Below are 15,200 nucleotides of genomic sequence, written 5' to 3' on the forward strand. Positions count from 1 at the left end.
AGGAAGTCGGTCATCTTTTGTTTTCTGCTCTTTTCCCTAAGGCATGTGATACTGGGGACAATAGATCTTGTTTCCCTGATCCTGGGAGCCCAGGATGATGGGCCCTGGAGCACCCCTATTCCCACCATGTTCCCCCTTTGGGTCTATTCAGCACAGCCAAGGCTGTCTTGCTTTGGAGAGCAGAAAGAAGTGCGGTGCCGGCTCCCTGGAGGGGAGACTCACACTGGCAATGAAGACAGGCTCACAAAGAATCAGGGGAAACTGGTGGGTGCTGTAGCCATGTTAGCTGATAAAGGGAAGCCGCAGCTGTCCCAGCCCAAGGAGGTTCCCTTCATGTGGGGGACCTGGGCATCTCCTCTGTCCATCCCCAACTCACTGGGGGCAGAGCTGGCTTTCCTGGGCGGTTGGCCTCCTTCAGCCCCACTGCTCCTAGTCCACACTGACCCTCTGCCCACAGCACTCTGACTCCTAACCCTTCCTGTCCTCCTGACATCCTGTTTCCAGTGGGGCTCGACTGCCCATGGGCCAGGAATAAGAAGAGCTGCTGCGTGACCAACACTACAGAGCCCATCCTTTGTGTTGAGGAGATGGCCCTGACCCTCAGCCTCAGCCCTGCATTTGGGAGATTACTGAAATTGAAATTGAAATCAGTTCACTTGAAAAGGCAGATAGCTTAGGGAATACTAAAACACAGATAAAATAGTGTGTGTGGCCAAGAGATGAGTTCCCTTGTCTCATTAATCCCAAGCACAATACAGCATTACCTACTGTGTAGAAGTTTATTTTTTTACTTTCAGTGAAAATACACAAAAGACAAAGGCCCTCCTCTTCCAGTACCAGTGACATCACTTTTTTCCAAGCTCCACTCTTACGAGCGTCAGGCAGAGTCTGATCCACTGTCTGCTGCCAGCCATGCATGTGCTTGTGTGCGTGTGCGTGTGTGCACATGGGTGTGTGCGTGTGTGTGTGCGTTTACTCCATTGTCGGTTAGGCTTTGATGGAAACAAAAACTGTGCGGAGGAGAATTTTTTCTTTTTAAAGATTTTTATTTATTTGACAGAGAAATCACAAGTAGGCAGAGAGGCAGGCAGAGTGGGGTGGCGGGGAGCAGCCTCCCCGCTGAGCAGAAGGCCTGATGCGGGGCTCGATCCCAGACCCTGAGATCATGACCTGAGCCAAAGGCAGAGGCGTAACCCACTGAGCCACCCAGGTGCCCCTGCGGAGGAGAATCTTAAACACCTAGAGTGGGAAGGGGTCCTGGCCCTGCCCCAGGTCGGAGTGTGTGTCATAAGAAAGAGTCTGGGCCTGGCATCTGACGTTATTTAACGAGCAAGTCCTTTTCCCAAGTGCAGTGTTACCTGCCAGTGGAGGCTGGGAGCAGAGGGGGACAGAGCTGTCCTGAAGGAAATGGCAAGGGAATTCTCTTACTGCCCACCTGGCCCTTCCTCGGGCCCCCAGTACCCTAAGGGCCCTCCTGTTCCAGCATCTGGCATCTCGCTGCAGTGTCTCTTCCCAGCTTTTGGGTTGAATGCTTTCTGCTGACAGAATAATGTTCCCTGGCCTGAGGTGGGGAGGCTAATGGCACTTTTTGAAAATCTGCTTGGAGCCACAGTGTGTAGGATGGGGGTGTTGGGTTTGGAGGGCAGCGTTCTGGCTCTCCCTCAACCCCCAGCCCACTTCAGGGGAGGCGCCTCCTGCCCCCTGGGCTCTGGGGCTAGGTGAAGAAGCCCCCCTTCTCCCCAGTCTTTCACCCCCTCATCAGTAGTGTGTATGCCCTGCCCTTCAGGGGTGCTTCCCCCTTTCCTGCCCTCACCTCACTCAGGGGCCAACTCCCTCACCAGAGGCTTCACTCACTGAAAGTGTCGTCATGGGGGGTGGGGAGAGGTGGTCCTTGCCGAGGTTGGGGACTCCCCGTTGTGAGGCCCATGGGTGTGCTTCTAGGCCACCAAGAATGCCTAGACCTGAACCGTAACAGTTGTCCCTATACTCCTGTGTCCAGGGAAATGGCTTTCACGAGATCATCTATGGGACCCTAAACCCAAAACAGGTGATAGGCCCCTCCCCAGCTCAGACTATGTGCTTGGTTCATCTGTAGGATACCATGCCACTCTGTGTCAGCTGTGTCCCTACTTCTGCTGGCAGAAGCCTTCTAAAGGGGTGGGTTCTGCATGAGAACAGAATGGCTCCATCCAGACACCACAAGGTCACTGCCAGGGCATCAGGAGCTCGGGCCATGGGGCTGGCAGTAGGGAGACCTCTCTGAGGTTCGAGCCCAAGAAGGGAAAGTGTTTGAGTACCATCCCTAGGGTTCTTCTGTTTTTTTTTTTGTCACTGCAGAAAGGCCTGGGGACCTGAGCATCCCGTTCTCCGTGGTCCCTTGCTCTGCAAAGCCTGCCCATGTGGGGACAGTAGGGATAGAGAAACAGGGGTAGACTCTTTATCTCGAAGCCACCATGAGTCCCTCCCTTGGAAGGCCAAGAGGACCTCTGTCTTGATTGGAGCCAGCCCTAAAAGACTGCAAAACTAACTAAAAATATCTATCTATCTATCTATATCTATAGATAGATAGATATGTATATATCTTGTCTGTCCTCCTAAACTGTGAGAAAATACATTTCTGTTATCTTAAAAAAAAAAACAAAAAAAAACCCTTAAAAAAATACCTATATCTAGGAGGTTGGGAGTGGGTGTGGAAAATCCACAGGCCACACAGCTCTGTTGGAGTGACCATAGAGCCTGACCACAGCTCTTTGTGAATAAGGCAGTACGGGTCCCCACAGATGGGATGGCAGAGTACAGAAACCCGTGGATTAGCAGGAAATGTCATTGAGCCCATTACCGGCCAGGGATCACTGAAAAATGTCATTGCCCTTCCCTGGAGCCTGAGCTCTGCTCCTCCAGCTGCTCCCTGTGCCAGGAACAAGCTTCGTGTGGCCCCAGCTGTTGTCACGGCAGATAATTCACTTGCTGGTCCCGTCAATACCATGGCAGCAAAACAAAAAAAAAAAAAAAATCAAAACCCCTTCACTCTGGCCTCCGTGTCCCCAGTGAGGTCTCCATGTGAGAGCCTGAGCTCCGTATGCCACCGGGAGGCCCCCAAGGCTGCTCTAACGGGCTGAGGCTTTTCAGGGGCTCTTCTCTTCTGCAGAACCTGCCCATGCATTGGCTCCCAGAGGCTGTCTTAGTGAAGGAAGAGGCTGGCAGGCTAGTGTTGAGGGTGGAGGGGGCCTGGCACAGGGCATGGGAGTGCAGGGGGCAGGCCAGTGGGTGGAATGGAGCCCTTTCCATGCGAGCTTATCCCCATGTGAGGGTTACAGGGGGGCCCCTGCCCTCGCCGGGTCGTGCTGTCTGTCACCTGTGCCACTTCCAGAAGCTTTCTCAAATGCCAGACACGGACATCTGTCCTGCCTCCGAGTCCCGTGGTGAGACTCAGACAAAAGGAAGTCTCGCAGTCGGTTTAGAAGCATGTTCAAGGGCAGCAGCGTGGTGGTGGTGGGGGGTGTCTGGAAGGCAGCACACCCGCAGTGTGAGACCACAGACAGCGTGGGACCCGAGGGCAGGGTGCGTGGAGGGCACTGAGCTGGAGGAGGGCGCCATTCGTGCAGGCCCGGGAGGCACAAGCCTAGGCAGGAAGCCCTGTGAGAGGTGTGGGAGCTCCTTAGCTGTGTCCAAGGGAGGCCACCATTCCTCCAGGCAGGTGGATGACTCCTGGAGAGAAAACCAGCCCTCGTGGAGCTGAACTTCCGAAAATCCCTTGAAATTCAGGGATTAGAAAGCACAGCACAGAAGACCTTGATTTCCATGCTGCGGGATAAACTTTAGTGAACGGAGCTTGGGTTTAAAAGGCAGAAACGTGATGAGGCAGAGACCGATGTCCCCGTGGGGACAGTGTGAACCTGGCACCGGGCAACCAGACACCCTGCACAGCTTCCTGAAATCCTGCGGGCTTCCCACTAAGCCCTGGACACGTGTGCTGGCCGGCCTGCAGGGGGCCTCAGGGGGGCAGCAGACTCCCTATTTAGAGCTGGTTTCCAAGCCAGGCCCAGCAGCAGAACGTGCGTGGTCTGGTCGTGTGCAAGCTCTGGGAGCTGCCTGCGCCAGTCCCAGCAAGGCACGGCAGCCGGAGGCAGCTGGGCGGCTCCGCTGGGGCGGGGCAGGAATATGGGGTCAAGGGGAACAGGCCACTGATAAGCATGGCTCCTGAAGCTGGGGCTCCAGGGGCACTGGTTTTAGGTAACAGATTCCTTGTGCTTTAGTCAGTGCGCTTGTAGTGAAGGTCACCATGGTAACCAAACAAAATTCCTCGGCTTCATGATGGGAGCTTTCCAGTAACCAGCCTGTCAGTCACTGCCCCCACCCAGACCTGGCAGCCTGCCAGACTGGGTTTGAAAAACCCAGACCAGGGGTGGACTGGCGGGTGGCAGAGGAGGCACCAGGCAAGACCACCTCCTCCCTCCCCACCCTTGGGGGTCCCGTTAGGCCCTTTTGGGAGTTTCTGCCTGGCCCAGCCCACATCCCCGGGGGAATTAGAAGATCCTAGGGGAAAGTATGTCAGAGCCTGGGGGGGACACCCCCCTCCTCTCAGCGCAGGAATAATACGGCCCTCTTCACAAGCTGGAGCTCGCCCTGTGTAAACAATCGGCACAGCCATCTCCCCCAGGAAACCTAGGCTGTTTTGGAAAATGTTTGAGCTGATAACTAGGCTAGCTGGGGCCAGACCTTGGCTGGTTCTGGTTGAGGCTAACTATGGCCTCAAGGGCACCTGTCTGATCTACCTGGGCTGCCTCACCTTCTTCTCAGGTTATTTCAATTGGTGCATTCCACTAGTCAGAAGGCTCAGAGTCCCGGGCCTGTGTTAACATTTCTGACTTAAACCCGCTGTTTATTGGATGGCTCTTATGAAGGACTTGTAATAGATCAAAAAGACACTTAAAATACCAACACTCCAGTGAAGGGGCTGGAATCAAAGGTATTAACACGAACAGAGTTTATCACTTCGCTGGATTCATTAAACTTTTCTGGCTAGCAGTCCCCCCCCCCCCCATGAGGACAAGAGCCAGGGGTTAAACTTGCAAGCCCTGTGGCTGAGGGAAGTGTTAAGCCAGGCATAATCACTGGCACCAGCACTTTCTTCCCCAAAGGTCAGTTCCTCATCAGCTAAGCTGCTTTGACATTCAGCATTTCCCTTTGCCTCTGGTTCTGTGCAGCCTCCTGTGATCTTGCTCTGTGGGACACTGCAGTCAGGGGCCTCGGTCTCCCCCTGCCAGTCTGCTTATGCTCACACGGGAGGGTCCATGACCCATGTGGTTTGGTTTTGGGAAGAGAAGGAAAGGAAAGTATTATTTCCAGGTGGTTTTTTGGTTTGTTTGTTTTGTTCCCCCCCCAAAAAAAAGAATTCTTAATTTGTTTTGAAGTGATTTTAGCTCCTTGTTTCCTGATGCTCACTCCCTGATCTCCCAGCCTACAACATTTGCTGGAAGCAGGCACTGCCCAGGACAAAGCCTTTCTGCCCCAGGGGGAGAGGGTATTCTTGCCCATGAGGCAGGGTTGGCCTCCCTTCCGCAGTGGGTGGTCTTTGGGTCCCCAGGGTCTGCTCACTGGGCAGAGGATACAGACCTAGCCGGAGGTGTGTTTGCTTCTTGGTGGTTTATACTGGGCTGGGACCCTACCTTTCTTCTACCTAGGGACCTTCTTTCTGGAAGTTCTTCCACTCCTGAATGGTCAGGGCAAGGCTCTGCAGGGTTTGGGTTCTTATCTGTTCAAGATCAGGCATTTGTGTTTGGAGAGTCACCTGGAGATAACTGGAGCTAGGCGGCCGCTGAGGGAAGCAGGGCCTGGAGGCCTGCTAGGTCAGCCTTGGGTCAGTACAGATAAAAAGGCCTAGCGGGCCAGCCAGCCCCAGGCCTGCTTAGGTGCAGGCTTGCTCTCAGAAATGCCCTGAGACTGTTCTCCCTGCGGGACCAGGGCTGTTGAAGCAAGGAGGGGCTCATTTCGGGAAGCAAGAAGTTTGCTGGCTGTTGATGTTTACTACTTCAAAGGTAGTTCATTTTGAATGAATTCCTGAAGAGGTGGTGGAGCAGTATGAGCCTCAAAAGATGAGGGTCCGGAGGTCAGTTACTGCCCCAGACCCAAGGGGAAATCATTGATTTTTAGGGCTAAGAGCTGCTGTCAGGGTCCCTTCCACGTTGGGGGTTAGTCTCTAGGAAGGTGAGAAGGCTGGGCTTCCTGCTGGCCCTCTGCCTTTCAGGGAAGTCACTCCTATTGGAGTTACTTTAAAATAATACCCTCAAAGAGCACGTGTGTGAATTTAACCAGTTATTTTCCCTGGTGGAGTCTCCCAGAGGCGTGGAATTTGGAGGAGTGTGTGCGACCTATGTTGCCCTGCACCCACCTGGCTTCCTGGGCCAGTGGGTAGAGGCAGGTGTTGGAGCCAGGTGACTGCAGCCTGAATGGGGGTGGGGGGGCGACTCCCACCAGATAGCCTGCCCCATCCTGTCCTCCCAGTGGAGCCTCTGAGTGAACTCAGCTGGGCCTCCTGCCCCACCTCCAAGTCATCGCCCCTGCTAGGCCAGCCCGCTAGTTCCATTTTGCCTAGAAGCCACCCACCCCTCACCCCTGTTGGTCAAAATGGAAAACTGAACTTCTCAGTTGAGTACTGGATTCTCTTCTGGGTTTGTTTCCTGATTGCCTTAGATATTCTTTTTGAACTTTCCTTTGTGGGTGGAAGCACCCCCCCCGGAGCAGACACTGAGGCCTGTGCCTTGCCCCCGCCTCTTCCCTGTGGGGCCCCTCTGCTGACACCCAGCACTCCCAGTAGACCTTCCGATGGGTAGACGAGGGGAGTGGTTTAGTTCATTGCTCTGGAGGGAAGGAGGGACCCCCACACAGCTGTTGACGTCTTACAGTCTTCGCTCCGCTTATCCTGTTTTCTTCTTCAAGGGTGTTTATTTTCTGCTCTTTATAGCCCTCCTACTTGAAAAAACTACTGGGAGAGCTAGATGGTATCTCAAGGTCAGACAGCTGGTACAGGGCAGAGAGCAGAGGCCAGAACCCAAGCCAGGTGGCGGGCTGGACAGCCCCGAGATGCTTGAACCCCACAAGCTTGGAGAATAATAATAGGAGAGTGGGGCATCTGCTTTGTGCTCTGTGGTAGGCTCTGAACTGCTCCACATGTGTTAAGTCCTGATCTCCTCAGGGACCCTGGGAGGATGAACAACCCCCGTTATTCCCACTTTGAGGGCATAAGTATGCAGCTGTGTGGGATCGGGGCTGGGTAAGCCACAGCAGGTAGGGCAAACCTGGATGGAGCACTTCTCGAAGTGCAAGCCCCCTACTGGTCCTTTCTGCAGTTTTTCCACAGAACAGCCCCACCCCCACCCCTGGGTGTACAGATACTATCCTTCCCATTTTATGGATACAAAACGGATACAAAACTGAAGTTCTGAGAAGGTAAAAGGACTTGCTCCAGAAGCCCAGTGGCTAGAGGGGAAACCGGGGTTTGAACTTGGTCACCCCACGTGGAGCCTGCTTTTCAGCACCAAGTCAGACGTGGGCCACGGAGGATGGGGCCCACTTCCTGTGTTTCCCCATGCGGTGTGCAGGCTCTGGCCTCCCCGGCCGGGGACTTAAACTTTCCAGAGGCGTGGCTGCCTGACTCAAAGAATAGCCTGCTTTTTCACTCAATTATGTGTTTTCTGTAAAAATAGAACTCTTCATTAAAACAGCACGGCACAGCCATCAGCCGGAATTACTAATTACTGTCCTTTAAAGAGATAATTCCCCCTTCTGTGCATTTGCCACACCTGCTGCCATCCCCTCCCCACTGTGGAGAGGGCTCCCACGATGACCAGGAGCCAGCGGCATGGGGTTGGTGGGACCAGGAAGAATGGACAGTGCCACGGGACACTGCAGCCTCTCTTGGACTTCTCTGATCCCAGGAACGCCCACAGCTCCCCAGGCCTCTTTGAGCCCTTGTGGCTCAAACTCCTTTTGTTATTCAACAAAGATTTGTTGAGTGACGTCGGGTCCGTCATTGGGGATATGAAGATAAGAAAGACGTGGTCCCTGCCAGGCACAGGGTCTGCTAGGGAAGACTGGCAGTGATGACGTGAGCTGAGGAGACCTATCTTGCGGGGGTGGCTATGTGCCAGGGCTGCCTTTTTTTTTTTTTTTTTTTTTAAGATTTTATTTATTTGACAGAGATAGCACAAGTAAGCAGAGCAGCAGGCAGAGGGAGAGAGAGAATCAAGCTCTCTACTGAGCAGGGAGTCCGATGCGGGGCTTGATCCCAGGACCAGGGAATCATGACCTGAGCCGAAGTTAGCCGCTTAACCAACTGACCCACCCAGGTACCTCAGGGCTGCCTTTATAGGGCTCTGTTGCCCTTGGTCGTCCCAGCAAGCCTTCCTGGGTGGTGCCATTACTGTCCCGGAGAGGTGAAGGCACCTGCTAGGAAGGGGCCGGGGCCTGGGCGTGCACCTGCTTTGTCTGGTGCCCACGGCTATTTCAGCACCATGTGCTCTTGTGTGCTGGGGAGTGAGCCACGGGCGAGAGGTGGCCCCTTCAGCTAGACAGCTGTGGCTGTGCTCAGGCGCTTATTGTACGTGCTGAGTGATTTTATAGGGAGCTGTTTAAAGGAACCGGAAAGGGAAAATATGGACTGATGGTGCTTACAGCCCAGGTCCTTCCTGCAGCTGCCTCTGCTCTGCACATACTCCCCTACCACTGGGAGCAGGGTGCTGTGGGGAGTAGCCGGTGGGGGACACAAAGGAGAGACCAATCCAAGGCTCCTGGAAAGGGAGAATGGACAAGATGACCTCTGACCCCAGGACAGGGCTTGCTTAGCTCAAGCCGTCCTCACAAAAATATCCCGTTTACAAAATAATTCTTTTTAAAAATATTTTCTTTGGAAGGGTTCATGTTCACCCACTTTTGAGGAGGCTCACCCTAAGATATCTCTATGGCAGTAGGAAAAAATGATTTGCCTGTGCCTCAGATGGGAATGGCTCCAAATCTTAATCCTTTTAACAAATAATTAGCAGGCTGATCCTACCCCAGGAACAGGGGCAGGCAGGGCCCAGGAAGTGAGGGAGTAGGCGGCAGATGCCAGGCTAACCGTGCCTCCCCCCAAAACTTCCTCCAGCAGCCCCTGGCCTGAGCGGCTGGGCAGGTGGGCAAAGATGTCCTCTGGGAACACCCCGAGACACTGGCCTCCCTGGTCTGCATCTCTCCCCGCCCGCCAGGAGGAGGACTGGCCTAGAGGCAGACAGACGCTGCAAGGCTGACATGCCTCATGGTCCAGCAGGGGCTGGTCCTATCTGGCCAAGTGCCTGTCTGTACCCCCAGCCGCGGGACAGTGCAGGTGACAGGGGAGGTGGCTGGTCCCCGCCTTGAGCAGAGCATGAAGGTAGAGGTGTGTGTGGTGGGGACACCCTTAGACACTGCCGAAGGGATCCCCAAGCCTGGCCACATGAGGTGGCCAGTGTGGACCTCCAAGCTCTGGTGGCATTCTTAGGGAGGGTGTGAGCTCCTGGAGAGTGGCCTTGTGGCCTCCCTGGGCCTCCCTACAAGGACCAGGGCACACATGCTGCTTGGAATGGGCTGTGGATCCAGGACCCAGGAATCCTTCCCATAGCCCTCCCCCCTGGGGTGGGACAGAGCCCATGGTGTGTTTACATGGACTCTTGCTCCTTCCTCTTCCCCAGAGAGAACACTCACTTTCACATCTGCCTTCGGTTGCAAGGCGTGGGAAGGGCCTTCAGTCCTGTAAGACCTCGGGTTTATTCTGCTTGGGCCTGTACCACTTAACAAACAGGAAAGTGCTTGCAAGAGAGGGTTCCAGCCACAGCTGCTTCACCTGGACCCGCTCGGCTAGGCCTCCGTCCATCCCCTCCCATCCCCTTCCTTTCTGACACACTTCTTAAGTCCCGGGATCCACGCAGAGGACCGCCTGCCTTGCCAAGCAGGCCACAGAGGCTTTCTGAGAGCCTTCGGAGGCACGAGGCCTGGAACCCGCCCCTCTGGGTCTGTGAGGCCTGTGGCTTGGGGGTGGGGGTCCCTGCCCCCAGCCGCGGGGCAGGCCTGTGCTTGAGGACTGGGTGCAGCTGTGCGTTTCTCAGTGGCCACGTAGAGGTCATTGCAGTTCCTCTGGTGGAAAATGTCATTCCTGTCTCACTGGAACCTGTGATGTGTCCTGCTGGGTGACAGTGGAGCTGGGACTTCCGTTCGGGTTTCCCACCCCGGCCCAATGTGTGTCTGCTCTGAACGACATTGCTGTATGGGGTCAGCAGTATGGCTGCTCCTCTCCCAGGGTGGCTCCCGTCGGGGTGTCAGGGGGCCCATAGATGCCCATGTTCTAGGTCTTCCTGTCTCAGGGCCACTCTTTGGTGGGACTTCCGGCTCTGCCTGGGTGACTGTCCTCCAGGAGGAAGACCCTGAGTCCTAAGGAGCCAGATGGCTTCATGTCCCATCCAGGCCCCGTAAAACCCAGCTTCTAGACAGCTGAGAACGGACTCAGCCAGCACGTTGCTTGCTGTGAGGCACCATAGCCTGCTCTGCAGAGATGAGGCATCGAGCAAACAGAGTCCTCCCCTCCTTCCTAAGCAGGACCCAGCCATGGGACGTGGTGGTGCCAGAAATCAGCTCTGATTTAACACAGATCACGAGACCCTGCATGTGCTGGTTGTAATGGCCCAGCTCCCCCCACAACTAAGCAGACACTGCTCAGCTCTGTGTCAGGCACTGGAGAGGCAGGGAGGACCCTGCTGTGGTGGGAAGCAGGGCCCTGGCCAATGAGTCCTTCCCCCCTGGGCGGGAAGCGTGGCAGGACACAGGACAGGATAGACAGTGGTTTTACAATCTGTAGGCATGACTGGCTACAGACCATTTCTAGATTATCTGAATTTAAAAATGCCCGATAGGAATGTGTCTTCGTGATTGAACTCAGAAGCCTATGTGGCAAAAAAAGATAAGCATATATAAATAGATAATGTATATAAATAGATAATATCTAGAGGTATGGATTGTGTAATTAAGTGCTAAGGAAAGACTCCTGACTATTCAGAGAAGGGCAGGGGTGGTCATGCTGCGGCTTCTCTGAGGAGGGCTAGAACCACCGAATTAAAATAGTGGGCTTTTGCAGAGTCTCAGAATCCTTTCTTCCGGTGATGTTTGGGATCCATTTGGTATATGAAACAGGCCTGCCAGGGGCTGGACTGGCTGAATGGGGTGGGGAGCCCAGGCTTGCCCTCCATATCCCCTGGCCCCCGTGGCCAGCAGCTTCCCTGAAGCCCTGCCTGGAAGCACCGTTTTCCATGAACCCCCGATGTGTGCTGGGAAGTGTTGCCCACCAGCCACAGTAGCACACCAGTGCTCAGCCAGGCTTCTCTGACTGTCGTGGGAAGAACCAGCCCCCCCACATGCATCCTGGCACACAGGATAGGGAGGGTGTCCTGTACCGCGACAGAGGAGTGGAGGGAGCCCAGCGATGAATTAGAGGCATGCTGCCAGGTGTGCAGATGACTAAGTCTGACACAGTGAAGAGTATCCTGGAGGGGCATGTGTACGGCCGCCATGGGGACACACAGAAAGTCCGAGGGTGACCTCTGCTTAGGAGCTGGCCGGCAGGTGGAGGGAAGGGGTGAGTTCCAACAATGGCGATGACGTGCAGAAGGGCACGGATGAGTCCAGGAGCCTGTCCCCCAATTCAGGTTGTTGCTAATACCCGTAGGAGCAGCACACGGGCGCCCAAGGGCATGGGGAGGCGCGGCAGGAATGGAAGGTCGCAGCGCAAAGGCATTTGAATTGATGTCGGGCAGGGTTCTTTGTTGAGGAAGATCTCTCTTGGCAGTGCTCAACTGTGAGACTAAGGAAATCTCAGGATCTAATCTGGAGCCTCCCAGGATCCAGGATCCGGGAGGGAAGGATCTGACCAGAGGGTGACTGCCTGTTGGAGTGCTTGCCCCAGCCCAGAAAGGATGTGGTTTGGTTGAGAAATTCCGCACTAGGTCACTCACGCTAAAGGAATGTCAGCAGCCACGAGGATAACAGCCTGTGTTGGTAGAAGTCGCCGTCTGCCAGCTCAGCTTGCAGTCACTTATGTTCTAGGCACATGGTGTGGTCGGGTCTGCCACTCACACTGGCCCTCGGGGACACAGGAGGGGGAAGGGGCCTAGCAGAGAGGAGCTGAGGAGGAGGCATCGCAAGGGAAGGCTTCCGGGCTGATGTGCCCAGGGAACTGTCCCGGGAGCCAGCCTAGCCCAGCCCCAAGTGGCCCTGCCTGGATGTTCTTTTCTTGACTTGAGCCTGGATGTGTCCCGTGTCTGCAGGAAGGGGTTTTCACTCCTCTTGGACTGCTGCTCCAGCCTCTGGTTCCTGCCCCTTCCTAACCCCACCCCACCCCACCCCACCCTCCTTTTCATCACAGGCCAGCCCCAGCAGGATCTCTGATCTCTACCTTCCCTGCACTGAGTCTGAACTACCTGATTATCTGGGCACCGTGTCATCTTTAGCACCAATTATTACCTTGAAGGCGGAACTGTGTCTTCTACTCCAGATTCCTAAAGCCGAGGCGCCTAATACTTGCGGAATGTTGGACCCTTGCAGAATCCAGGAAGGGAGGGTAGGGATGGCAGGGCTGGTTCTCATGCCAACAGGATGCAGAGACCATATTCCTGCCCTGGCCTGTGCAGTCCATGCAGTGGGGACCACGCTTTCTGCCCTCGGGGCCTTGTAAGCCAGCCGGTTAGCAGATGTTCTAAGAAGGGCACAAGGCATCCTGAGCGTCTGGGAAGGTGGAATTTAAGGTCAGACTTGAGAAGGGATGAACATGGAGAGGTGAGACTGGAAGGCAGTGGGGGGATGGGGATGCTCCGAGTGAGGGAGGAGATCAGACTGGAAAGCTCCCAGGCAGAGGCTGGCCTCCCCGTCTGGTTCCTACAGCCTCAAATCACAGGAAGCATGCTCATCCTCTGCAAGGGCCTGCATGCCAGCCTCAGATGGGCCGGCAGAAGCAGCGGGCAGTGATCAAGTACAGGGCCTGATAGTCATGTGCGTTTGTCCAACAGCGATGCCAGGATGAAAAGGGCCTCACTGCACCCCACCCGGTGAGAACCCGGAGTCACAGCCTTGTTTGGGCCTCAGTGGCTCAGCCAAGTTCACATGCTGCTCAGGCAGCTGGTGTGCATCAGGGTGGCTGGCAGGACCCACGGTATAAAGAATCCAGGACTTCCACTGCTGTTAGTAAATGGCCACTGCCTTGAATTTCCTAACCCCAGCTGCCTTGACCCACCCTCCCCTGGGACTCCAGGACTCCCTGACAACTGAAGGGCCAACACCTGGCATGCAGGATGCCCAGGCCCCCTGCCCTGGTTCTGAGGAGCAGTGTTCTGATGGTCTCTGCTGTGTCCAGGGCAGAGGGAGGAAGCAGTCGGCCCCCCTCCTGTGGTCCTGCCTTCTGGTGGGGCCAGCCCCTTCCCTCTCCTCCCAGCCCCCATCAGGGCCACATCCCCACATCACACACCATCCTGACCTCAGAAGACTCCCAGTTTTCAAGTTGAAAGAGGTTCTGAAGTGGTTTTCTTGCTTTGCAGAGTGGCTGTGTTCTAAACGATGACCAGATAGGATCTGGTGGTACTTTAAGCCTATTGCACATATAAGGGGAGCTGGCTATTTTAGGAAATCCAGTGAAGGATTCTTTGATAAAGTGGCACATGACTGATGACTGTCCTTATGTATCCAGGGTCAGCAAACAGTCTGCACTTCAAGTGAGGAGATGTTAACTGAGCACTTACTGTGTGCTGGCAAGGTCTAAAGCAGAACTCTGCCTTTTAGGGGCCCTTTCTTTGCCAGTTCTTTACTTAGCTTCATTCCTTGATTAAGAGTTGCCTTCTGGGACTGTCTCTTATATACGGGGGCCACTGGGGAGGGTGTAAATACAAGGATGGCCACGCGGTCATTGAGGACAGTGCATGCTGTGGGTGTGGATAGGAGGAACAAACGAGACTCATAGCCACACTTAACAGTGCTTCAAAGGCTGGGCAGGAGGGTCTGGGATCGGGGGCCAAGTGGATGTGGGGGACTGGCAGAGTGATGGGGCAAAATGCCTTGGGGTCCTAGCCTGGAGAAGAGTCAGGGGCAAGGGAGTCCTCGAAGCTGCGTGCTAACTGTTGCCATCCCTCCCTGCAGCCTGATGTTCACCAAGGTGAAGCTGGAGCAGGTGCTGAAAGGCCCAGAGGAAGCCCTCGTGACCTGCAGACAGATGCTGCGGCTGTGGCAGACCCTGTACAACTTCTCCCAGATGGGGTGAGTGGCCGGCATCGTCCCTGGGGTTGCCCATGGTGTGGATGGCCACATTGGCGGGTGGTGGTTGCCAAGGCAACAGCCCACAGCCCAGTGGCTGTGATGCCTGGGGTGGTGACAGTATTTGAATCAGAGTCTGCTCCTTACCGCTCCTGGGGCCTTTCACATCCAAAGGCTAATTTTAACCTTTTTGACAGTCCTCAGCAAGGACAGGAAGAACCAGCTCAGGAAGCAGAAGTTCAGAGGAGTAAGAAGGAAGTCATTACTGAGCATCTGGGCCGGGCTCTGGGATGGCGGCTCCTATCTTAAACACTGTCAGATCTTTGTCTCAGCTCAGGAGGGAAACTGAGAGTCCAAGACCCTTCTAGAATTTGCCAGAGTCACTCACCTGCTTAATGGTAGTGCTGGGGCTTGAACCTGGGTTCTCTGAGTCCCAGCCATCCTGAGCCCGGTGCTTCTTCCTGGCTCCATTTGGAAGCTAAAAGAGGAGGTGGAAGCTGAGTTCCTGAAGGGCCTGCTCCACCCATCCCTCCCCAGCTCACACACCAGCTCCACACATCCTGTCCCCTACCATAGTGCCCAGCCTGGGTTCTAGGTTTTTCCTGGGTCAGAGTAGGCACTCTTGTCCAGGTTGAAGCTGCTGAAAGTCTTTGCTCCAATCCCCTCAGACACTGTGCAGCCCAAAGCAAAAACGGGCTTTGTGCCAGGCCCGTGCACATAGTCCTCCTGTCCTCCTGTCCTCTGGTGCTGACTCCCTCCCCTTCCCTGAAATTGCTAGCTGTGTCCTCTCCCTGAAGAACCCCCTCTGATAGATGTGTTTGCATTTTCACAGGGACTCCGTGGGAGCCCAGAAAGGCAGTCCCCAGAGGCATGTGTCTCTAATGGTGAAATTTACAGAGGAG

The 15,200-nt window shown here is 55.0% G+C and overlaps 1 protein-coding gene across 3 annotated transcripts in view; it reads left to right on the forward strand.

Annotated features, from left to right (window-relative positions):
- The window catches only part of TTC7A (tetratricopeptide repeat domain 7A), a 114,465-nt gene that overhangs the window by 73,510 nt on the left and 25,755 nt on the right, over positions 1–15,200 (forward strand). For all 3 annotated transcript variants that reach the window (XM_032840300.1, XM_032840302.1, XM_032840303.1), the window contains one exon: positions 14,185–14,301. In XM_032840300.1, the coding sequence (XP_032696191.1) occupies positions 14,185–14,301 (117 nt within the window). The remainder of the gene's footprint in view (positions 1–14,184; positions 14,302–15,200) is intronic.

This window comes from Lontra canadensis, unplaced genomic scaffold (genome assembly GCF_010015895.1).
Source record: "Lontra canadensis isolate GAN:19392208 unplaced genomic scaffold, GSC_riverotter_1.0 scaffold112, whole genome shotgun sequence".
Classification (NCBI taxonomy): domain Eukaryota; kingdom Metazoa; phylum Chordata; class Mammalia; order Carnivora; family Mustelidae; genus Lontra; species Lontra canadensis.